This window comes from Sipha flava, unplaced genomic scaffold (genome assembly GCF_003268045.1).
Source record: "Sipha flava isolate LNK unplaced genomic scaffold, YSA_version1 242_pilon_pilon, whole genome shotgun sequence".
NCBI classification, from domain to species: Eukaryota; Metazoa; Arthropoda; class Insecta; order Hemiptera; family Aphididae; genus Sipha; species Sipha flava.
The window spans coordinates 27,375-51,994 of NW_020272890.1; the positions used below are offsets into that span (position 1 = coordinate 27,375).

At 27.4% G+C, this 24,620-nt stretch overlaps 3 protein-coding genes across 6 annotated transcripts in view; 1 reads left to right on the forward strand and 2 right to left on the reverse strand.

Moving 5' to 3' along the window:
* LOC112684167 (golgin subfamily B member 1-like) overlaps positions 1-14,392 on the reverse strand; it is a 30,892-nt gene extending 16,500 nt beyond the window's left edge. Inside the window, exons 1-16 of one of the 3 annotated variants that reach the window (XM_025555521.1) lie at positions 14,098-14,392; positions 13,850-13,973; positions 8,186-8,301; positions 7,914-8,117; positions 7,715-7,850; positions 7,482-7,618; positions 7,305-7,409; positions 3,511-3,629; positions 3,319-3,451; positions 2,664-2,996; positions 2,380-2,596; positions 1,805-1,970; positions 1,613-1,730; positions 1,274-1,557; positions 1,046-1,208; positions 816-956 (exon numbers count right to left, since the gene is read on the reverse strand). In XM_025555521.1, coding sequence (XP_025411306.1) covers positions 816-956; positions 1,046-1,208; positions 1,274-1,557; positions 1,613-1,730; positions 1,805-1,970; positions 2,380-2,596; positions 2,664-2,996; positions 3,319-3,451; positions 3,511-3,629; positions 7,305-7,409; positions 7,482-7,618; positions 7,715-7,850; positions 7,914-8,117; positions 8,186-8,301; positions 13,850-13,973; positions 14,098-14,286 — 2,685 coding nt within the window. In that variant the 5' untranslated portion in view covers positions 14,287-14,392. Of the gene's footprint in view, positions 1-815; positions 957-1,045; positions 1,209-1,273; positions 1,558-1,612; positions 1,731-1,804; positions 1,971-2,379; positions 2,597-2,663; positions 2,997-3,318; positions 3,452-3,510; positions 3,630-7,304; positions 7,410-7,481; positions 7,619-7,714; positions 7,851-7,913; positions 8,118-8,185; positions 8,302-13,085; positions 13,169-13,849; positions 13,974-14,097 lie in introns of those variants that run through there. The other 2 variants (XM_025555522.1, XM_025555523.1) reach the window with 2 other exon arrangements.
* Positions 6,149-24,462, forward strand: LOC112684170. 2 transcript variants are annotated; one of them, XR_003148656.1, is made up of 2 exons: positions 6,149-6,505; positions 24,301-24,462. XR_003148656.1 is itself a non-coding variant. In XM_025555527.1 (2 exons), exon 2 carries the CDS (start codon positions 11,815-11,817, stop codon positions 12,226-12,228), a length of 414 nt encoding a protein of 137 aa, XP_025411312.1. In that variant the 5' UTR covers positions 6,149-6,505; positions 11,406-11,814; the 3' UTR covers positions 12,229-12,253. The 2 variants fall into 2 exon arrangements, 1 of the variants encoding a protein (XP_025411312.1); XM_025555527.1 differs by lacking the exon at positions 24,301-24,462 and adding an exon at positions 11,406-12,253.
* On the reverse strand, positions 16,580-24,514 carry LOC112684169 (paired mesoderm homeobox protein 2-like). Its single transcript, XM_025555526.1, has 7 exons — positions 24,456-24,514; positions 23,154-23,460; positions 22,973-23,079; positions 22,783-22,906; positions 22,233-22,356; positions 20,242-20,344; positions 16,580-16,834 (listed from the first exon to the last, which is right to left on the reverse strand). The coding sequence occupies exons 3-7, from the start codon at positions 23,073-23,075 to the stop codon at positions 16,641-16,643; spliced, it is 648 nt and encodes a 215-aa protein (XP_025411311.1). The 5' UTR covers positions 23,076-23,079; positions 23,154-23,460; positions 24,456-24,514; the 3' UTR covers positions 16,580-16,640.
* Between the last annotated feature and the right edge of the window lie 106 nt (positions 24,515-24,620).

Sequence of the window (24,620 nt, forward strand, 5' to 3'; positions counted from 1 at the left end):
TTAAACCAACGGGTAAAAATTAAGGAATCAAAATCTATCCACAGAGTATTTACACATAGAAAAGGCTTATGTTCTCCAATTTTCCTCAACAATAAACAAATAACCTTTTCAGATACAGTAAAAACCCTAAGATTATTATTTGACGAAAAACTAAACGGATCTAAACACTTAAAAAAACAAAAACTACATTCAATCATAAATTCGCTCTATTTAAAATATCATTAATAAATTATCCAAACTCAACATAAAAACGAAAATCTCTGTTTATAATCGCATATTAAAATTTATTTAAACTTCCGGCATCCGGCTCCGGCTTTGGGACTCTGCTAAAATATCTAATACAAATAAAATTCAAATATTCCAATAGAAAGTACTCCGCTTCATTCTTCATTACTTATACTCCTCCGTTCATAACAAATATCACACTTCATAATGATCCAAAAATCCCATTTAAGAATGACATAACTAAACAACACAACAATAAATCTCACTATCGCCTTCTTCAACATACCAACTTCTTCATTTCTAGCTTCTGCTTCTACTCATTACTCCTGAATCTTCCCCAAATGCTAAAATGATAATGGCCCAGGGACTTTCTCCAATTGTAACTATACTTAATAATCAGTAATCATATTTTATTTTATAATTAATAATATATTTAACTAAAATACGCTAAAACGCTGTTATGACGCTATTATGAGCTATTATATGTAACAGATTGTTGATTTTTCTAAATAAAAGTATAATAAAAAATAAAAATAAAGACATACCGATTTAAAAAGATCTAATAAAAAATATATATTTTTAATAAATACCTTGAACAGAACCAAGTGTAATGTTTCTCTATGTTTAGCAGTTAGAATTTCAAAATCATTTTTTAATTGCTTATGTTCATTAATATCAACAACATTTTTCATTTGGTCATTTAACTTATTTAATTCATTCTTTTGATGTTCCTGGGAATCATAATAACCAGTAAATAAAATGAAATAGTGATTGATGTTGATTTTAAATATAAATCTAATATTAAATTGTTTAAATGTACTTGAATTTCTAATAATTTCTCAATTTCATTGCTATTTGCTGTTTTAATGGCCCAAATGTCTTCCACAGCCTTTTGCTTTTCTTTCTTTAAAAGTTGTTCAGTTTCAAGACAACATTGATACATTCGTTTACACACTTGTAATTCCTCCATCAAACCTGTAACTCTAGTTGTAAAATTGATTAATATAGATAGTAGTACATTTACACGTGTTAGAAATAAATATTTTACTTAATGACATTATAGGAAAGCTGACGTTTAATCTGATCAGGATCTTCGAGTAATGCTTTCCATGATTTTTCTAATTCAGTGTAACGTTCTTTTAAGTCGTTTTCATTATTACTTACTGCTTTCAGTTCTAGTTCTAATTTATCGACTAGCGATTTTATTCTACATTTTTCATTATCATATTCATCATTTACTAGTTTCATTTCATCTCGCAAATTTTGAAATTTATTTTGAAATAATTTTACTTCTTCTTCTAGTTTAAGAGATTTGTTTCGCTCATTCTGTAACTATACACACAATTTTTAGAAATAAAACATTTCAGTAATTATTATTACAATTTACTTCTTTAAGATTCTCTGAAAGTTCATCTTCTTTTACTTCTTCAGTTGTATTACATTTTTTAAGTTTTACTTCATTCTGTGTATTGAAAAGTTCTTGTTTGATTTCAGTCAGTACATCACTGTATAAGTAAAGTAATGATAATTTTGTAGAAATTAATCAAGTATTCAATCAAAAGAAATTGATCAAAATTACTGTAGAGAATGAAGTTGATGCCTTAAGTTTGAGTTTACACCCTCCAAATTATTAATCCGTGCTAATAATCGCATACCAGGTTGATACCATCCAGCTACATGTCTAGCATCCATAGCTTCTAATAGTTTCTCCAAACTTTTACATTCAATTCGAACGACACTTGATCCTAGAATTCAGAAATTTTACAAAATTATTGTACGAGTCAAGCAGCTATAAGTATATACTATGATACTCAGGTGTAAGAAGAATTGGAATTGTAAATCAACGTAAATAAAATTCGGAGGTGTTACTCTACTGGGAATTTCTTCAAAATGCTTTTTATGTAACTTTTAATTTTAATCAACTAATTAATTAAATCTAATTGTATAATTGTATATTTTTATAATATGTATATCCAAATCACCTAATGTCCAGATGAATGTACATATTTTTTTTATATTTTCAATAGAAATTAGTTATTTAATTGTCTAACAATGCTATAGAAACATTATATAAGATAGTGATTAATAAACAATTAATTGTACAGCTTCCATATAACAAAGTGTTTAAGATTATTAAAATATATAGTATACTACCATCTTGGTTATGTACACTATCAAGTATTTCATGCATCCCTTTTCTAAGAGATTCATTTTCTTCAATCAATTCTTTTACATTATCTTCAAGTTCTGGACCAATATCTATTTCTTGTAATTTGGACATTTCTGATTGAATTTGGTTCTGTCCTTTATCACTTTCTTCATCTGAATGAAGGTATTTATCAGAATCGGTAGATTTATTTAAACTACGATTCTAAATAAGAACATTTAAATTCAGTACAAAGTATTGACTTGCATATAAAATAATTTTTTATACTTACTTTTAACTTGAGATTAATAATAATTTCTTTGCATTCGTCAAGTTCTTTCTGTAGCATAGTTATTTTGGTCTGTGCTTCTTTATGTCGAGCCATCATGCCTTTTGATCTCACAACATCATCTACGGATAGTCCTAATTTTTCTCTCATAGCCAAATTGTCAAGTTCTAAAAGATCAGCTTCTTGATGAAGTTGATTACTTGAATCGATAAGATCTTTAATTTGATTATCTCGTGTATCTAATTCTTGTCTTAATTTTCTTATTTTTTCTGTTGCCTCTTCCAAACCATATTCACCAGATTCAAGTTCACGAACTCGTATTATTAATTTGCTTATCTAAAAATTATAATTTGTTGACTTATTTTATAAATCAATTCTCTTGAGTTTCAAAAATATTAGCATATTAGATCCTTGTTTTTGCTAAGAATTCCCCGTAAAAACTAAGATTACCTATATAATACTTAAATACTGTAAGATTACAAACTTATTAGTTATTTGGGTCATTGGTATCTTTAAAGTTTAAGAATTATTTACATATTGTCTACATTTCTACAATTAGGTATTAAAAAGAAATTAAAGTAATAACTGTCCAATAATAACGACTATCTAAAAACCATTTATAAGTATCATGTACCTAACTAATTGTATAAAATGTTACTTGTTTTGATTTCTCAGTAGCGTCTTCTTCTGCTCTTTGAATCTTTTCTAAACCTAATTCTAGCTGCTCTTGAGTCTCGAATAATTTATTTCGTAATTGTTTTAATTCAGGAGATTCTTTATTTTTAATTAGTCTATAAACATAAATTTAAATTAATTAAAATATTTCATAATTTTGCAATAGTATTATTACAATTCATTGTATAATTTTTTTTGTCTTTCGAGTGCAATTGAACTTCGGTTCAAATCATTAGTTGCTTGATGAATTTGTTTTTGAAATTCCATTATTTGATCTTCTTGTCTAGCAACAGTCTAAAAATTTAAATTTATTAGATATAAATATTAAGTTATGTATATTACCATTTTTTTTCCGTATATATAAATTATAAAATTAATCAGGGCAATATAAATTGTCATAAAAAGGGTTTTTTGGAATTAAAAATATGAACAATGACACTCGTATAGAAACGGTAAATGGTATAAACATAGAATTATAAATACTGATAAAATCCTAAGATATTTTTTAATTTTGTTTCATTATAATTTTAATTTTATTAACTACGAACAACTTTCAATGTTAACAATTTTTATTACTGTCAATTATAATGATCAAATAAATATTTCTGTGTAAACTTCTAGTAGGTTATATAGTTATGTTCATAGGCGTGCGCAAACTTTGTCCGCAGGGGGGCCTTTGAAAAAGTGGACCAAAGATTCTTGTACTAAAGACTACTAGAATAATTAAATATTTTAAATTTTATAAATTATTTATTTAATTCAATATGCAAATATAAAAATAAATACTATTTAAACTTGTACAATTTATATCTAAGAAATCCTTATTTACATATTATAATACTATTTACAACTCCATCCTTCTGTCCACGGGAGTAAGGTTTTTGAATGTATCAATTACATCTTCAATTTTTATATTATATGCAAGTTCTGATTAGTCTGATTAATAACTAATAACTTTATTACATTTATTCACAGATATCAATTCTTCACTATGAGATTAAAACTGGCTTTACTTTATTCATGTAAAATGTAAAAATGTTCGCTATCTTGTATAGTATAGAGGCAACACACGAATTGCGTCCCGAAATAAAAAATTTGATAAGCGGGTACACGAATTGCGTCCGGCATTATCTAATCTATTGCATGAATTGCGTCCGGTTTTGTTTAAACGATTGCATGAATGAATAATCATAATTATATTAAAGATTCTGTTGAAATATTTAATAGAAAACAGTTAAGTAATAATTTAAAGCAAAAAGCTGTTGAAGAACTTTATGATAAACCATCAAAACTTATTCATGGAGCTTTATCAAAAGACATTCCAACATTGACAACTTATGATTTAACCTTGATTCATAATAATATACACCACGCTCGATCATCGACAATTCCAAAACTTCGAAATAACTTACCTGACTTACACAATATTTTATTGAATGAAAATATTCAGACTAACAGAGATGAACATTTTTTATTAGTGAATGACAACGAATATATTATAATCATTTTTTCAAAAATTACTAATTTAAATTTTTTATGTGAAGTCGATACAATATTTGTGGATGAAACTTTTAAAAATTGCCCAAAACTGTTTACACAATTTTTTACAGTCCATGGCTTGAAAAATAATAATTATATACCACTAGTATTTTTTTTACTTCCTAATAAAAATATAGATACTCATATAAAAGCATTTTCACATCTCAAATTTGAGTTTCTATAAAATAATATCAATTTTTTACCTAAAATAATATTTGCCGATTTTGAAAAAGCAATCCACTCATCTTTGTTAATCGTGTGGCCATCAGTTCAAATGAAAGGATGCAGGTTTCGTTTAGGTCAAAGTTGGTGAAGGAAAATTCAAACGGTTGGTTTAAGTCAAGAATACAAAAAAAATTCAGATATCAGTATTTTTTTAAAATATTTTTTTGGTCTCCCATTTTTAAAACCAGATGAAGTGGAGGATTGTTTTACTGACGATATTGTATCCATTTTACTCGAAAGTGAAAAAGTACAGCAATTTTCAGATTATATATTAAATACATGCATAAAGCCTGATTGTGACTTCCCGCCTTCTGTGTGGGTAATGTACTCATGTTCTATAATTCGAACTACGAATAGTTGGGAAGCATTCCACTCCAAGTTTAACAGTATGTTTTACTCAGTACACCCGAATATATTTCAATTTATAGATGTTTTAAAAAATGTACAAAAAAAAACTTATATTAAACAATGAAGTATTCATGTAATTAAAAACAGACGAATGATGGTATGTGAAAAAGAAAATTCACTAAGACAAAATATGGCAAAATATGAAAGTGGCCAATTAACCCGTCTTGATTATATTAAGAAAGTATCATTCAAGTTTTTACCAATTTTTTAATTTTATAATTATAACTTTTTTATATATATATATATATATTTTTTTTTAAACTATTATATTATTAACCTACACATTTTATTTTATTTACATTTAATTGCATAACAATGATAAAAAAAACAATATTTTTAACCTACCGATAGTCGTAATTTGCTATCGACAGTCCTAAGTCTGAATAAGAAGGAAAATAATGTTTTTACGTTGGGACGCAATTCGGGTAGTTGTTAAATATGGTTGGGACGCAATTCGTGTAGTCGTTAAATATCTTTGGGACGCAATTCATGTGGAAAAGGGATTTCGGGACGCAATTCATGTGCAGCGAGTATAGATGTACATTTATTAAAGAAAAAGCCAGAGTCCGCAGGGGGGCCGTGGCCCACCCGGCCACCCCCGTGCGCACGCCTATTGTTCGAGACTCGCTGCTTACCCTCTCTGCGGGCCCGGAACCGGTCTCATATCTTATCGGATTGATTTGTTCACCGGGGCCGTAGAGAATGTTCTCGAGATTGGCGTTTTTCTGTCGTTGAGTGACTCCCGTGGTGTGAACCTCTGCGTGTGCCTTGTGCGTTTGGCGTACGGTTGTGGTGTTTTTAGAACAGTGTTTTTTATCTATATTTAGTTAGTATACCCTTTCTTTTGTGATTTGCCAATAACCAAGAATTGGTACTCGGAACCCATTCCAGTTTGCCCCTGCCGTTGCGGATCGTCCGTGTATTTGAGTTCCCGTCGCACGTGTCGAGTTATCCACGGTCACGTGGGATAGAATACAGTGGGACTCAAATATATTGAGGTACTGGGAGCTGTGCTTTCCTTTATATAATTACTTTATTAATATTGTAATATTTTTATTTATTATTAAATGGTTATTATACTGGTGTAAGGGCGCCCAACTACAAGTTGTTGTTATATTATAATATACCATATAATAGTTGAATTGTTTCCATTTTTTCATTATTATTATTAAGAAAATTAGTCCCGATCCCCCTGATCGATCCAAAATAGGACGTGCGATTCAGGACCACCTATATTCAGTTGCGTACGGCAAATACGCAGGCGTTTTGCTGCGTCGGCTTAAGCGCAAAACACCTATGGTTTTGTTAAAAACATTATTTGTTATTTAACTATAATAAATGTGATAATTTCATCACTTTTATCATCAATTAAGTATTTGAGTGCATCCAGTTTATTTTTATATATGTATATAATATACATGTATAAATGAAAACACTGTAAAGTTCAGAAAATAACATTTTATTGAGTAAAAGTAGCTGTATATTTTAATAAATATTATGTTGGATTGTACGAAATGTAGTATAAGTAGGTACTTAAGTATCTATAACTTATTTCTATAACGATGTATTTCATATAGTTATACTAATGGTTTACTAAATGTGTGCCCTCCAAGTGATACAATTTCTATTTGTAAATTGTATAACATGTAATGTATCATTCAATTATCGATTAATAGGGAAGAATTGGGAAACCTGTTCCCCCTTGTCGTCGATTCAAACAGAAATAAAAAAGTATACTAATTTTGCAACACTCTGTACTTAAATATTTTTAAAATGTATGAGACTGTAATCACATACCTCTTGAAGATTTGCTAGATATTCGTTTTGATTTTCAATTGAATCCGTTGATCCAATTCGTGATTTATAGTTCGTTATTTCTTCGTTCTTTTTTGATAATAATTCCTAAAAGATTTTATAAAATTATTATATAATCTAATTTTTTGAATTTTGACTAAAGCCCTTATGTATTTATACCGTAAACTTTTTTATTCTAGATTCGAGTTCTTCACCTAGTTCTTCAATTTGTTCTTCACATTTTTCTTTTTCAGCAACTAGCTCAGAAATTTGACTACGGAGTCCTTTGTCATTTAGTTCTAACACTTTGATCCTATCTATACAATTGTGATTTATACATCAATAAGTATAAAAATTACAAATAATTTATTATTGAGCCAATAATATTGACTAAAGTGAGAATATTCATATACCCGTGTATTCGTCTTGTAAACATTTCATATTTCCAAATTCAGCACTTAATGTGTTCAGTTGTACTGTAGCATCTCGAAGCTCATCTCTTGTATTTGTTAGCATTTGTCTTAACATTTTATTATCTTTTTCGGATGCCTAAAATTATAAATTCGTATTAAATTGCTATTTAAATAATTGCAAAGATAATTTAATAATTACCTCGATGTCATTAAGCAGTTGTGTGATATGATGATTCTTTTGTCTAACTGATTCTGTTAAGTCTCTAAACCTTTCAGCCATGGTCAAGTTATCTACAACCGGCTGATCGTCGAGTTCACGTTCAGCAATATCATTTTGTACAGCATCAAGTTCTCGACGAAGAAAATCTCTTTCACTTTCAATTTTTGATAACTGTGTTGCCATCTATTTTATTTCAATATTAAATTGGTGAATACATTTAATTAAAATTACAGTTATTAATATTTTACGACCTTATCGAGTTCTTTAACTTTGAAATCAACTTCTTGTTTTTGTTGCTGTACATCAGACGATAAACGTTCATTTTCTACTTCCAATTTAGTTAACTCTTTTCGAATCAACTCTATTTCTAGTTTTAGAATTTTAAAGTTTATATAAATTAAATCAATCTTAGATAAAATTTTAGCTCTTATGATAAATATTTAACTGATTTTTTTCATCAAATTATTCCAAAATTCTCTTGATTATCACTAAGTATATTTTTTTCCAGTTTTAGTTAGGAACAGAGTGGAGAAATTAATCATGTCTTAATATTTTTATGTTAGATGAAATCTAAATATTACAATATTTGACATACTTAATAATGATATTTATAGACTACAGATATAACAATAATTTTCTATACCCTAATAGTTTTTGGAAAGAATTTGGTTGCTGAATCTGTTATATCATTTTCATATTGTCATGAGATGTATTCAAGTAGGCAATTGAAATAGTTTTCAATTGGCGACCAGTGTATACAGTGACGTAGCCAAGATTTTTCAATGGAGGGGTTTACGGTTTAGGTCTATACAAAAGGTAGGTATACATAAAAAATATTATTTTAAATGTTCTTGTACTTTATTTTAAGCATTTAAAGTCAAATAATATTTTAATTACATTCAAATTTACATCAACCGTAGTTTTCTTGGTTTGATCGCTAATTTATTTAAGACATCATCAGGGTTTATCATTATATCACTATGTATATTCATCATTGCCAAACCATTCAACCTATTTTCACATGTGGTGTTTCGTAAAAATGTTTTCAATCATTTTAATGTTGAAAAAGATCGTTCACTGTTAGAAGTTGTAACTGGGAGAGTTGCTAAAATCTGTAAAAGTTTGAAAGTAGAAAGGAAAATTCATATGTTACATTTTTGAGGAGTGTCGATAGTATTTTTTGGTAAATCTTTAGTTCCTGTAAATTTTTGTTACCAAATTTTAATTTCACTCATAGCTGCTAACACACTGTAATCTAAATCGCCTTGATACATTTCAATTAGCTGCTGAATTTTTTTCTTCATATTGTATACTAATGGATGATGGTAAAATAACGTTAACATTTTCAACTATAGATCTATGAGATAAAAATCGATAATTTAATTGATTTAAAAAATGATCTATAAATGGAATGAATAAAAATATTTTATAATAATCCTCAAGCAAATCAACCTGGATATTGCATCTATTTTTTTGCTTAGAAGTTGTACGAGGAATAGATATTTCAATGTTTAAGGCATCAAATTTAGATTTTACATTATTAAATATAATTTTAAATTTACTTTTATCATTTAATCTTAGTTGCTTAATTATATTTACTACATCATCAGCGGTTTGAATAGCTTCAACCAGATCTACATTCTTTGTCTGAAGAAACTTACTAAATGGTAAACTGAAACTCAACATGTATCCCAGTATGTAAGTTAATATTATAAATTCTGGTTGTCTTATAGCACACAGCAATTGGTATGCTCCTGATGAAGCATTCTTATCATGCCAAGTATAAACTTCTGATAAACTATCAACTATTGCATCAAATAACTCGAGGAAAATAATTATTGAGTCATGTCGGTCTACCTATCTTGTTGGACATAACAGTTTCAAACGGTTATGGGTTAATGAAGAACATATACGTCCTATTGATTCGGATACAACATTATTTTTTCGGGGGTATTTAAAAAAAACAAACTTATGATAAGAGAAAAATCGTTTTCGTACATGATACCTAAATTGATAACATGGAATATTGATAGCCTAATAATCAATATTATGTTATGTATACATTATTATATTGTTACGTAGGTACCATTTTTCAAATAAGAACGTATCGTTATTAGTAGGGCCGACCCAAACAAAAATAATGCACTAGGCAAAATAAAATTTCGCTGCCTTTAAAAAAAAATTGATCTCTTATTTTAACTTACCCCCTCTCCCTATTTTTTATCGGAAATCGCTGAAGTGATTGTGCGGTTATTTATATTTTCGGAATAATTGAAAACGCCCAGCGTAGGCCGTAATATAAAGTAATATATTAACTTTAGACAATATTATTTTACTATATAGATAAGTGGTTTTCACGAATGAATTAATTCAAATATTTTTCTTATAAAACTCCAATAGAATTAGAAAAAATGTACGAGTTAATTTTGAAAATGCCGCTCCTACAAAAGTGCCGCTCTAGGTAGGTGCCTAGCTTGCTTATACCTTGAGCCGGCTCTGGTTATCAGCCACGGAGGAACAACATAAAATGAGTAATTTATTGTTCTATAATTGTTCATCATCGGTTGTCTACCACGGTCAACTATCATTGACGTCGTGCATACAGGGAATTGAATAATTAAAAAAAATATTAAATAAAAACTAATGGGGGTAATGGGAGGTTACAACACTCAAAACCCCCCTGGCTACGCCACTGAGTGTATAAAAACGCAATATGATATGAAATTAATTATGAAATTGTACTAGATTTTTTTTATAGTCATTTTGTACCACAGTAAAAATAATGTTTTATCGGAACATTTTGTAGTGTCCGTTTCCCAATAACAGTTTTTTTTCATTTTAATTGACATTGCATAGTATACGAAGTTGAACATTATGGAGAATATAAAAAAGGAATTTTTTTTCACATAAAAAATTATAGGTATCTCTAGATTGTAAAACTTTTATTTATATGATAATGAGACGGAAAGTAATACTATATATATGTTACCGTAAATGCCCGATTAGGTAAACCTAGGTTTTACTAGTTAATGCTAGGTTTTACTGTTTGTACTCAGTAAATGCTGAAATTCTAAATTTTATTCGGGCTTTTACTAAACACGTTGTGTACATCCTAGGATATACAAATTGACTTAGTAAAAGCTGATCAATACGCGACACATAACGCATTTCATTCAGGTTAGTTATAATTATTATTAACTTTTTTCTGTTGTATATTTAAAAGCTATTTTTATTAATTTAATCATATCATACATTTTTAGATTAAGTAGTACTTAGTAATTATTATAAAAACAAAAAAAAATTTAAAAATATACAACCGAACAAACACAGATTTTCGTGGTACACCCATGTATAATATAACATTGAATAATTATTATTTGTATTAAAATAATCCTACAATTGTAATATAAATTTTAAAATAAAGTATAATATAATAAAATAGCTATAAATTATAACTATTTTTTGAATTAGGTATAAAACGATCATGAGGCAATGTTTGGGTGTACAATGAAAATGGGACTTGCTACTTCGAGCATACCGAAAAATGTGATAACAGAACTCATTAATGAAGATGACCTTATATTTGTTCTTGAAGACTCTAAAATTACAATTTCTAATGAGAATGAGGAGACGAATACTACTGAAAAAATCAATGAGAACATAGACATTGATCATAACCAAGAAAAAAAAAATCGATATTGAGATCTACAAAAATAAAGGGGTAGATATAGAAACAAAAATAGACAACGATGAAAAAACAATTTTATCGAAGAAAGATAAAAATGAAAAAGTTAATGAAAAAATATTACTTGGACGTTCTACTAAAATTAAACGACAACGAGAAGAGTCACTACAATCTCTGGAAAAACAAGCAAAAAAAATGAAAACAATATCTAATAAAAATTTTCCTGCTGCATTAATTAGTCAAACAGTGCGAGTGAAAATTCCAGATTTCGACCAATGTAAAATTGGTTCTCTCAAATTATTGGCTGTAGTTGTTGAAATTATTGACGAAGAATTTTATCGAATAGGATCTAAAGCTGGGACATTGAATCAATTATTCACTAGAAATCAATTTACTTTATGCGAAGAAAAATTTATTTCAATATCCGATGTTACAAATACAACAAAAAGCATACGCAAAGCTGTTGCTCAACTTTCACTATCAGGTGGGCAAGGATTTTTGAGGTGTGATTGCCAGAAAAAATGTACAACTAAAAAATGCAAATGCCGCCAGTCAAATGTATTATGTAATAGCAAGTGTTATAATAGTACAACATGTGCAAATAAATAAAAATTTTAAATAATTATTTCTAACTGCCCATCAATTTTACTGAATTTTACTTAATTTTTATGAAGAATAAATAATGATTCTGTTTTTAAATGATTTTTATTTTGTATAAAGAATTTAAATATCTGTCGGTAGTTTGTTTTAATAATATATAATTATAATTTTTACGCAGCTAAAATGTTATGTGTCGCATATTGATCAGCTTTTACTAAGTCAATTTGTATATCCTAGGATGTACACAACGTGTTTAGTAAAAGCCCGAATAAAATTTAGAATTTCAGCATTTACTGAGTACAAACAGTAAAACCTAGCATTATCTAGTAAAACCTAGGTTTACCTAGTGATCGGGCATTTACGGTAACATATATGTATAAAGTAAACTCTTGATATAAGGTAGAAGGTTTTAAAATAATGAATAAGGAATTTGTAAATATAACATTAATTAAACTAAATATTAAAAATCAAATAGCAAATAATAAAAAGTAAAAATATATAAATAAATATTTAACACATCGGCGAAATCAATAAAATTAGATATTATTTAATGGAGGGGTGGACAACTAGTGGCCCGCCAAATTTAATAATTACCTAATTAAATTATATCAAATTAATACGTCTATAAATAGTATAAAACAAAGTCGTCCGGCGTTTGTCCCTATGTATGCTTAGATCTTTAAAATTACACAACGGATTTCGGTACAGATTTTTTAATTGATAGAGTGATTCAAGAGGAAGGTTTTTTGTAAAAAAAAACAGAGGAGATTAAACACTGTATTATTGTACTATGTGCGTGGTGTGTTACTATGACGATAAAATTAGATTATTATTATTATTTGTTGAACTGAGTAAATAGTACTTACATTGTACAGAAATTATAAAGTCATGTCAGGAAGACGTCGTCGATCGAACATGGATCGTAGTACTGTGAATGTCAATAGAGCACGTTTAGCAAGAGATGAAGAATCGTCAACGGAACGTGAAGCTCTCCTCAGCCAACTTTGGGAAAGGTATAGAGTTCAGAGAGCCAAAGAATTGTCTATTGAGCGTAAGGCTTACTTCAGCCAAGTTAGAAATAGATATCGAATACTAAGAGCCAGAGAATCTTCCGCACAGACACATAGTAACACCGAACAAAACGGACAACCGAACCGCCACAAATTCGAGAGAGTAACTAATTCATGGGTAAATAAAGAAAATTCTGTCATGAATTATCATACGAATGGATTATCCGAGATCCAAACAATTCATGCGCATTATTCGCCGTTAGGTTAGGTCTCTAGTTATGTATATATTAGGAAGAAGAAAATGTAAAGTATTAAAATAATTAGACTACTATATATAATGCATTTATATAAATATACAACACAAATAATATAAATATATCAATATTATGGAAATAAAAATAGAATAAAGTTACATAAAATGTAATTATTGACCAATGTTTTATATCAATGCACTCTAGAAGCAATTAAAGGTTAATTTCCTGCACTGCATATTCTAATTTTGAGCTATCATTCTAATATATTGAGATACTTTAAATTATCGATAGTATTATTTTATAAATTACTTATTATTACTTATTATTACTTATTTTTACTTATTACTTATTTATTTTATAAATTACGTTCGTTTTGAGTTAAATCATCCACATTGAGAGCTTTAATTTCTTCTTTTTTTTGTAACCTTCTTGCTTCTTCTTCACCTTGTTTAGTAGCTAAATCTTCAATTTCTGTCATCAACGAATCAACCTTTAAATGTAGTAAATTAAGTAGTAGGTATTTTGAATGGTTTAAAAGAACGTACATTTAGTATCTGTTTTTTGTGAGTGCAAACAAAAATCAATAAATATGAAGTTTTTGAAGTTTATCTTACTTGTTCTCCTTTATATAGTAACAATCGTCGAAAAATGTAGAACATATTTTTACATTGATGTTGGTTCAATTCAAAATCTAATTGATCACATTCATTTACAGTTACTTCCTCATACCACTGTTCTAAATCCTGTTCATTCATATCATCTGCTGAGATAGCTAACACTTTTCTTAACTCTAACTGTACCATTTTATTGTTTTATCTAAAAATCAATGATTATACCACAATATAATGTTAAGCATATCATTAGTAACTACTTTTATACTAATAAATAGTTTTATGTGCATGGTGTACCATAACATATTTTTATTGTTATGATTTCAATCACCATGACAATATGTGGTATGAACAAATAGTACCGCACAGTACCATTCATCCATAATAAACAAGATCAATAACAAAACAAAAAAAAATATAAAAATAAAAAAATAAAAAAAATTAATAAAAAAATTATTGTCTCTTTTTAAAGAGACAATAATTTTTTTAACTTATATTGGACCCTTATATTGCTTTTAGGAAATCACTACATTATACTACCATAAAAATATCAAAAGTAATGTTAATGTAAAAATGGTAATATATATGATATAAAATTGTAACACATTGGCATTGTTATGTATTCAATGCTTTCATGGTTATTTTTTTAGAAATTAGGAGTACTACCTACTGTAAAGATTGTCTAATAATTATACAATTATATAGGTATTATATAGGTACATAGTAACGTACTATACTTATTAATAGTAGAATTTAAATGAGGAAATATTTATCTATTGCAGTACACAATTAGGTACTGCAGTGGTTGAGGTCGTTTTTAACGAGTAGATGAGGTATTAAAACATAATAAATATAAGTTATATTCTCCTCAATACAGAGGCGTCATTTCAACTTTTGAAAGGATAGGGCAACTGATTAATTTTGTCGACTTCATAATACTGTATTTAAAAAATTATGGTTACCTATATATTTAAATATTTAATATTTATGGACCATAGACTATCAATAAAATATTTTTTCGGAACAAAACATGTACGGATTAATAATGAATAATGATGTCATGATGATAAACAAAGAACATAAAACGTTTCAATTTACCCAATTAAATAATAACATTAAAGATAGTAAAACATTAGTTTATTTACTTATCCTAAAGGCTTTAAGTTAGTTACTAACCTAACCTAACCTATCAATAGGTTTAATGGAATAATAATATACATTTAATTTAATAAATAATTATAATTTTATTATTTGTATATTTAACACTTTACAGAACTTATTTATAAAAACATAAAATTGTATCTCAAATATAATGTACCGTAGTTTGGAGTGAATAAAAACGATTTTAACGGTTTTTTTTATAGATTATGAGCTCAATTAGTATGGTATTGATATCACGAAAACTGTTTTATAAAGATCACATATATAGAAATATATTATATACCAAAAATAAAGTTTATAAGGTTCGCTCGATAACGATTGTCATAAACCGGGGAGGAGCCAGTGTTTCCCAACTTTTAATAAACAGTGAACGTTATTTAAAAGATAATATTATCTAATTTCTGAGTACAAAATAGTAAATAAAAATTTATTATTTACTGATTTTAGCATTTGATCATCAGACAACAAATTGCTGACCTTTTTAAAATTTCTTAGAGTGGGACATTTGCTATAGTCTGCTATAGTCTGTTTCAATATATTTATACACATGTAAGTGTAGGTAAATATATTTTTATTTGTGATCTAATACATTATTCAAATTATAGTAAATATAAAAGTAGCTAAAATAAAAAAGTGGTTAAACAGAATTCTATAAATTCATAGACGTGTTTTAATGGGAGTTAACCAATTGCGCTCTAAACATTTTATGGTCGATTGACCAATTGCACTCAAAACATTTTACAATAACTTATTAGTTAGTTATAATTATATACTAAATAAATATATTAACAAATTTTTGTTTGATTATAAATGCTTAACATAATATAAATAAATGAATAATTCATTTTTCTTTACATTTAACAAGTTACTTTTTGATCGTCCATTATCAAAATTAAGTTATAATTACAAATATAATAAAAATAAATAATACACTGATTTTTTTTTTGCTACTATTAATACATAATAATATAAATAAATAAATTTAAATTGAAAGTTATATCAGTTACATTATAATTCACATTTAAACTTTTTTACAATAATAAATCAATTTTATTAATAATATTTTCATATCTGAAGGTAGGCGAATTTGAATAGCACAATTGATATATTGACCGTATATATGGAGCGCAATTGATCCATGCCCGTTTTAATATGTAGAATTGTATGTATTTAGTAACTTCATTCATTAATATTTAGTAGGTAGAACTGTTTTAAATTGTATATAATTATGCCGTATTTACACAAATCATAGGTAGTAAAATATTTATGAAGGATTAATGGTAATTAAGGAAAAACTTAAATATAGGTAACGTACAAATAAAAATTTAACATTATGATATTGTTTATTTAATTAACAATTTACTTAAAAAATTATCAACGATTTTCTATGAAGGTGGTGACATGAGCATATCATTTTCTTGCATATCTCTTGTTTTAAACCGAAGCAAATCATTGTCGATATCAATTGCTTGTAGATCTTTATCGAACGTCGCTGCTGATTGAAATGCATTATAAGAGCATAGATTGTTCCAATCTGGTTGAGGAAGTAAGCTAGACGAATTTCCAAATATTGGATTTTCTGAAATTTTTTATAGAATCAAATTAACAATATTTTATCTATCAAAATTATATAGGTTAAAAGCATTAACTAAATAAACATACATTTCAATTTTTTTTACAAGTAAATCGTACTTATTAATTATACTTAAATAATACTTAAATTAATAATACATTTAAATTTAAATAAGTAAGTAAAATGTTTAGAATTATCAGAATTAGCATTTTCATGTGAGAGATAATATTGATGTAGTGTCTATAATGAACAAGATGAAAGAAAATAGACTGAGATGGTTTGGGCATGTGATGAGACGAGAGGAAATAAATGCCGTAAGAGTTGCTATGAAAATTAAAGTTAAAGGAAAAACAAGGAAGGAACAAAAAAGAGATGGTTGGATACGATTAAGAATGATATGAGGGACGTTGGTATGTGCATAAGGGATGTAGAAAATCGAAACGATTGGAGGTTTAGGATAAGGGTGATCGACTCCAAATAGTTGGGAGAAATTTTAAGCCTAAACATCGTTATAAAAAATTTAAACTAAAATGTTTTTCCAATGTCATAAAAATCCTTTTGATTTTTAATGCACTTCGAAACCGGGTGGGGTCACTCACTCACCGCGCTCGCTCAGACAGTTAAAAACGAAAATATCCACCGATTTTCTATTCACCGATTCCTTCGATTTTCTTAAACAGCAACTTGTCTGAAAGGAAAGTGAATATAGATGGAACTTGGACAAGTCAAAAATTAAACTTTTTCAATAATTTTTAAAAGCATCGAAAAAAACCATAAAAAAATTACGATAAAACGGGAATTTTTACGGAAAACCACGTATTGACAAACTACATTTTTTTTAAAATGCTTTAACTCAAAAACAAAAAACCACATACACTTGAAATTTTTACCAAATGTTTATATTAGCATATTTTATACATGGTTAAGTTTTCAAAGTGCTTTGACATATTTTGCTTTATTTATAGACAATTTAAATTTTCGATTTTTCTAAGTTTTTTTTTTGAAATACCAATAAAAAAAATTTGGCTGTAAGAAAACTCTTGAAAACTTAATATACGGTTTATTATAAATTATACTTATCGATACTAAAAAAATTTGGAAATTGTTCCACACTCATTTTTTTATAAGCCCATAAAGTTCTAATTTGTATGAATTAAGTCAAAATAGCGATAATTTGAAATAAGTTATTCTTCTAATAACTTTAAAAAAATGTCCACCGGACTTTTAGGAAAAATTTTTATGACCGTTTGAAATTTAAATTTTTGCGAAATTGCATAAAATAACGATTTATCCTCAAACGATTTTAAATATTTGTTATTATACAAAAAGTAAAAGTCACAGAAACTCGAAACTTTTATTAATCATTAAGTTTGGCATTTTCTTTAAGCGTATTTTTTTCAAAATATTATACTGATTTTTAAGCAACTTATAGGCATTCGAAATATTCGATTTTTCCTAATAAAATAATAAGTGCCGTTTTGACTCATTTTTTGTTAATTAAATATAGTTTTATAGGATATTTATACGAAAATTATATCCAAGTTGAAAATTTTGGAAGACTGCTTTCTATATATAACGACATAATGTCATTAATTTTATATTATTGATGAATTAAATATCAAAATTAAAACAAATCTAATCCTCAATATAATTTATTAAATAAAATTAACACATTCGGTGTTTAAAATTCAGATTTTAATTAGTATTTAAAATTTGAATTTGATAGATTACACTGATCAACACTAAATTTAGACCACCATTTAGTGATAATCACGGCTGTAGATAACATAAAAAAGAGATACTATATACAGCCAGGGTGATACCAAAGTATCAAAATTCAAACATAATCTAAAAAAAATATACTGATTAAGGGTGAAGTTTGATTATTTTAAAAGCAACATAATTTCCCTCCAAAACCAATTGAGCGTTGCCTGATAATGGGAATTGCAAATGTGTATTTTTAGATTCTGAACGGATTGATGGAATCTATTGTTTTTTTTATGCTCTTAAATCGCAATCGTTATTAATATATGTATATTACGTAGTACCTAATCATAATTGGTTCTTAATTCCTCGTGACTCGTGAGTTAAACGTATAATAATAATAATAATAATAATAATAATATAATAACTACATGCATGATTTTTAAAAAATTTAACTATGCTACCGTATTCAACTGCCAACTCATCCTAATTTAAAAATAAATTTCTCGTTTAAAAAAAGAAAATATATTTATTACAATATTTATATATAGCAATGTATTATATTCTAGACTAACAAATCATCTCCGTTCAGAATCATTATTCGTATACAATGATACCTTTCATTGCATTCAAATTTAACAAATTCATTGTAATGACCTATCCTATAAACGAGGTGCACTCCACCCCGTACTGTACAGCAGAGTGAAGCCCATTCGGTGCTTTTTTTTTTTAATTTTGTTGTTGATCGCAGCATTTGCAGTGAATTTTTCTATTTTAATCAAAGCTTAGAAAATTCCATCGCTGATCTCTGGTTAGTCTTCGATAAATCACCTCAATTTATTATAATATACTTTACTATTCGCAATAAAATTAGGTACAAGAGGAAACTATCATAATTTTATAATTTTATAAGACTCGGAACTTTTTCACAAAAATATTTGAGTTAAACTAATTTTTTTTTACCTTGTTTAAATAGGAAATCCTAGGGATCATGGAAAAAGTTAGAGACATCAACGATTTCGAGTTAAACAAGTTCGACGTAATTTATAATATTTAAGTAAACATTTTACTGTCTAATTATTGTTCGGTATTTAAATATATTAAGAATCTTAAATTCTTTAAGATCTTAATTCATTCTACATGTATTACTGTATTATGTTTATTTTTACCAGTTCTGTATATAATAATATACTCTCTAGTAGGTAGGTACGTATTTGCTTAAATAGTAGTTGTGTACTATTCAATACCCAGTTGAAAACAAGGCCGAAACCAAAATGATACTAAAAATACCCGCTACTTTTCATTCGTCTTCAGTACATTTTTATAATAAAAAATTAAAACTTCAATTCAACACTAGCATTTAATTAACATTTCCGAACTTTGGTCGATTAATTAAAAAATTCCAACTAAATAATCTGTAAAGATATATTTTCACCGATGAAGTTATGAAAATATAAATTGACTAACTATTATTATCGATTAACGATAAAATAATATCAATACGAAAATTTAGGAAACCATAAAAAAAAAATTATGTTATATACTCGTATTTTAAGGAGTATCTAATAGTTGTAAAGGAATCTACTTTGTGTATACTTGCCAAATTATGCTTAAATATAGATTCGAAATATTTTATATTTTAACCTTTACAGAAAATAAAGAATTAAATAGTACATCTGTTTACAAATTTTATCATTTCATTTTCTAACCTGTTAGACAAGAATTCATAGTTTGCTCATTTGAGTTTTGATGTTGAGAAACCAAGGTTTTTTCTTGTTTTCGCCATTTAGCTCTACGATTTTGGAACCATACCTGCAGAAAATAATATTTAATAAAGTATTTTAGAATTAACTTTAATATGTATATTATACAAGCAAATACTAAAACTTGGAGAATTGTGAAGTTGTAAATATGTATGCAAGGACGATTCATCCCAAAGATGAACTCTAGTGTAAAATAATAAAAAGGAGGCCCTTCCCTATTTGGTACTTCTATAGTTATGAATATACCATACAAATATTAATAGCCAACAATTACCTATGTTAAAATTCTTTAAAATGTCTAGTATTTTACCTATCAGTGGATACCTAAGTACAAATAGGGGGCTTAGCCCCCTAAAAAATAATTAGGCCACTACATGTTTTGTTAAGCCGTAAATACATCCAGCATATCTGAGTTTTAGTCCCCCCTTCCATCATCTACTATTTATTAGATTTTAAATGAAATGAGGAATGTATTTTTCTTACTATGATGTATTTTTTTTTGTCTTTGCACAAGATTTCATCAAGAAAGATTATTCCAATCATTACAATCATAGAAGACTGGAATCAGCATCTAGTTAGTACTTTGAAGATAGGTCATTTTATGAATTTCTCAACAGTTTTCCAACTAAATGATAAAAACGAAGAAATAATTGTAAAATCTTCAACCAAAATCGGTATTCAGCACGTAGTAATATTATTTTTATTTTTTTGTGTTTATATGCACGACTAAAACCAACAGGTTTCGATCATCACAGTAATTCAAAATTTTTGATTGAATATTTTGTCTAATCGATAGTTTGTGGGAGTCATTATAAGAATTTTTTAACATTTTTATTAATAATTTAAAAAAACTAATGAAAAATTACCACAACCTAACCTAACTTTATCGATTTTTTCCATTGAAAGAAAATATTATTGTTTTCTATAGATAATAAAATATTTCATAGATTTTAATTTTTTTTTAACAATTATATTTTAGAAAATTTCATGATTTCTAAGTTTTTTTCGAAAAATGTCTATAAAATTATTTTTTTTTAAACAAAATGCTTTTAAAAGTTAATACAAAGTTTCTCATACTTATTTCTTACTGATGAACGTAAAAAATTGTGTTTTATTTGAAAAATACAAGCGTTTCACTATAAAATTTTGATAAATGATAAAATTCACCAACATTTGCTACAGAGGTACTTATACTTAAAATTGTATTAAACTTTCAATTTGTATATCTAAGATTTTAAAATTAAATACAGCATTTTCATAACATTTTTCTTGTTATAAAAAAAAATTACTGGAAAGTCTCAAAAAAGTTTAAAATTAAAAGTTCAATGTAACTTATTTATAAATATATAAATATATATAAAATATAATATATATATATAAACTCATCCAACCACCTTCTTTCTCTCAGAATCATTTTTTCAATGATTCATTAGTTTCAAGTTTAAAAATCCAATATAGCGTAACATTCTCCCATTCCTTTATTGCACCCGAACTAAGAGTCTTGCCCTTTTTTGAATATTAATTATATTTAAAGAGTTAATATAAATATTACAATAGAGTGTGGAGTTTATTTATAAAATCACCTACCTATCTATAAAAATACACTTGTCATTTTTATCCACAGTCGACGACTATGATGAAAACACATAAAAAATTAAAAAACCTCAAAACTCTTTCTTAAATTATAACATTGTAATAGTATCTATTCGTAATTATTTAATATTACCGATGTGGAGTACAAAAAACTATACTTATTAAGAAGTATTCAAATGCATTATACATTTGAGTAAATAATGTTAGTCGTACTTTCGATCGAAAGTTGAATTATGACATACTACAGACATTTTTCACTCTATCAAATTTTAAATTTCGTTTATGACATGGATATAAATATATGGATAAAATATACAGCAAGTGTTTGATACAATTATTATTACCTGTACTCTAGCTTCAGTCAGATCAATTCTCATAGCCAATTCTTCACGGAAAAATACATCGGGGTAATGTGTTTTTTGAAATGAGTTTTCTAGTTCTTCCAGTTGGAAATTTGTGAATGTAGTTCTGAAAACAGAAGACCGAAATCCACATAGTACCAGGATACATATAAAATAGTATGAAATCAACACAATTCCCTATAAGGAGTTATACTCTAAGACTCGAGAAGAAATAATGTGTATTGAGTCTTTTCGATATAATTTGGGTTTAGGTCACTAATTTGAAAGCAATAATCATTTTAAATTAAAAAAAAAAAAAATTAAAGGTAAATGGGAGATGCTTTTTATATATAATTGCAATACAATAGTTTTATTTAATATATTTAAACTGTAATCAGTTGTTCACTTAGTAAAAAACAATATTAATATGGTTTCTGGAAAAAATGTTGAATTCCGGGATTTTGGAGTGACTTTTGACATAACATACCTATAGGTATTTCTGGTTCATTTCGGCACCTGGTTCGGTAAATATTATAGGTACTTAAACACCCACCTGTATCTCCGTTGCTTCCTTTTTACGTTGCTATTCGAATTTTGATCCGTGCTCAGAGACCCGGACGACTGGTCGTTGTCGTCTGCACATCGATCCGATGGACTGGTCGTCACATCGTTGTAATCTAAAAAGCGACAAAATTACGATTATAGTCTCGCGCAATCGATACATCTTTCACACACCATCGTACCGTAATGAGGCCCGGTTCCTAAAATACCGTCCAACACTGTGTCCCGGGAATCTGTCTCGGTGCATCGCAAGTCTGAAATATCCAGAATCGCTTTTTCCTCCATATCCCTAAACGACCCATGTTAAATAGAATATTATTACATATAGTTTATATTACCTATTGGTTGTGCATTATTACTGACCTTAGTGATGGTAAATTTAATTATGTCACTGGAACGGTTATAATTGAATGAGCGTAATTCAGTTAGGAATTGTAACGTTGTCGGTTATACAAACTAGGGCACATATTCTTGCAGTATTAAAAAATGTTTCGTACTCTATAAAGAATAGTGTTCGTTTTGAACTTTTGAGCTTCTGTGGAAGCAGTATAAGTGCGTTCCCGATTAGCGCGAATGGATTCGGTTGACTATTCTCTTGCATAACACATTGATTTTTTTTTCTAGTGTAACTGTAGAATGATATATTGAATATCATCATTGTCATCGTTCTCTGTCGAAATTGTTCAAATATTTTACTATAACTGTTTAGTGTTTAGTTATCATTATTAAGTTAATAATATAACAATATAACTAACTCTTCGTATTTCAAGTTCTGAGCTATTGGGTTGGTCTTACAATACACGATTTTTTTTGTAATCAAACCTATGTTAAATTGAAAATTTAACACTTATGGAAACTAGTTTTCATTCCCTTAAACGTTGACAATACATCAAATAGAAAATAATCTGAACATTTGTTTCATAACTGTCTATATTTCTCATAATAAAATGAGCAATTTTGGAATTTACTTTATTAATTGTATTTATCGTCAATTCTAAGTTATTTTATATAGCACTACCTATATATTTAAAATTTAGCTTGCCCATTAAATTTTAAAATATGACAGAACTAATTACATTATGAATACTGATACATTTATGTATAGATATTATTTCTGAGATAAAATTTTTGGATAGTTCCAAAAAATTGTTCACTTGTATATTTTAGAGTATGTACAGTAGTTTTGTAATGGTTTATTTGTGTGGGGACTTAGGCTGTCGTTCCGTCTACAAAACAAAATTAATAATGACTGGGTTCAAACCATAGAATAATATAAACCGACAACTGTGTTTAGTACACCGCCTTATTAATTAATTTAATGATGAAATTATCAACGAATTTGCCAGTCTTAAAACGAGAAAAGTAAATTTTTAAAGTATAAAATGTACACTGTATTAGTAACTACTAATTATTAATTGTAATCATAAAATTTTTTTGTAATATTAAAGAATAAAAGATATCTTTACATCAAATTTTAAATTAGTAAAAAGATGTTTTTTCTGTTTGTCAGGGGCGGTAGCAAGTCTTCCTTCACCAATGACCCAGGTTAATATTTATAACCATGTTGCAGGACTCCAAAGGCTCATAAAATATATAGTTATAAATTGAGCAACACAATGATGTTTATGACTTAAAAATAAAATATTGTAAATTAAATGTATATACCTGATAAATGGCGTTGAACAATGGTGGTCCAAATGACAGGCGGCGATGACACATAAAACATACTTGATATTGTTCGGATTTTAAATTACTAGCACTAAGATGGTAATTTGTCAACTGTTATTCTACGCTTTATAATTGACTGTTGAAGTAGTGTGCTGTGCCCCG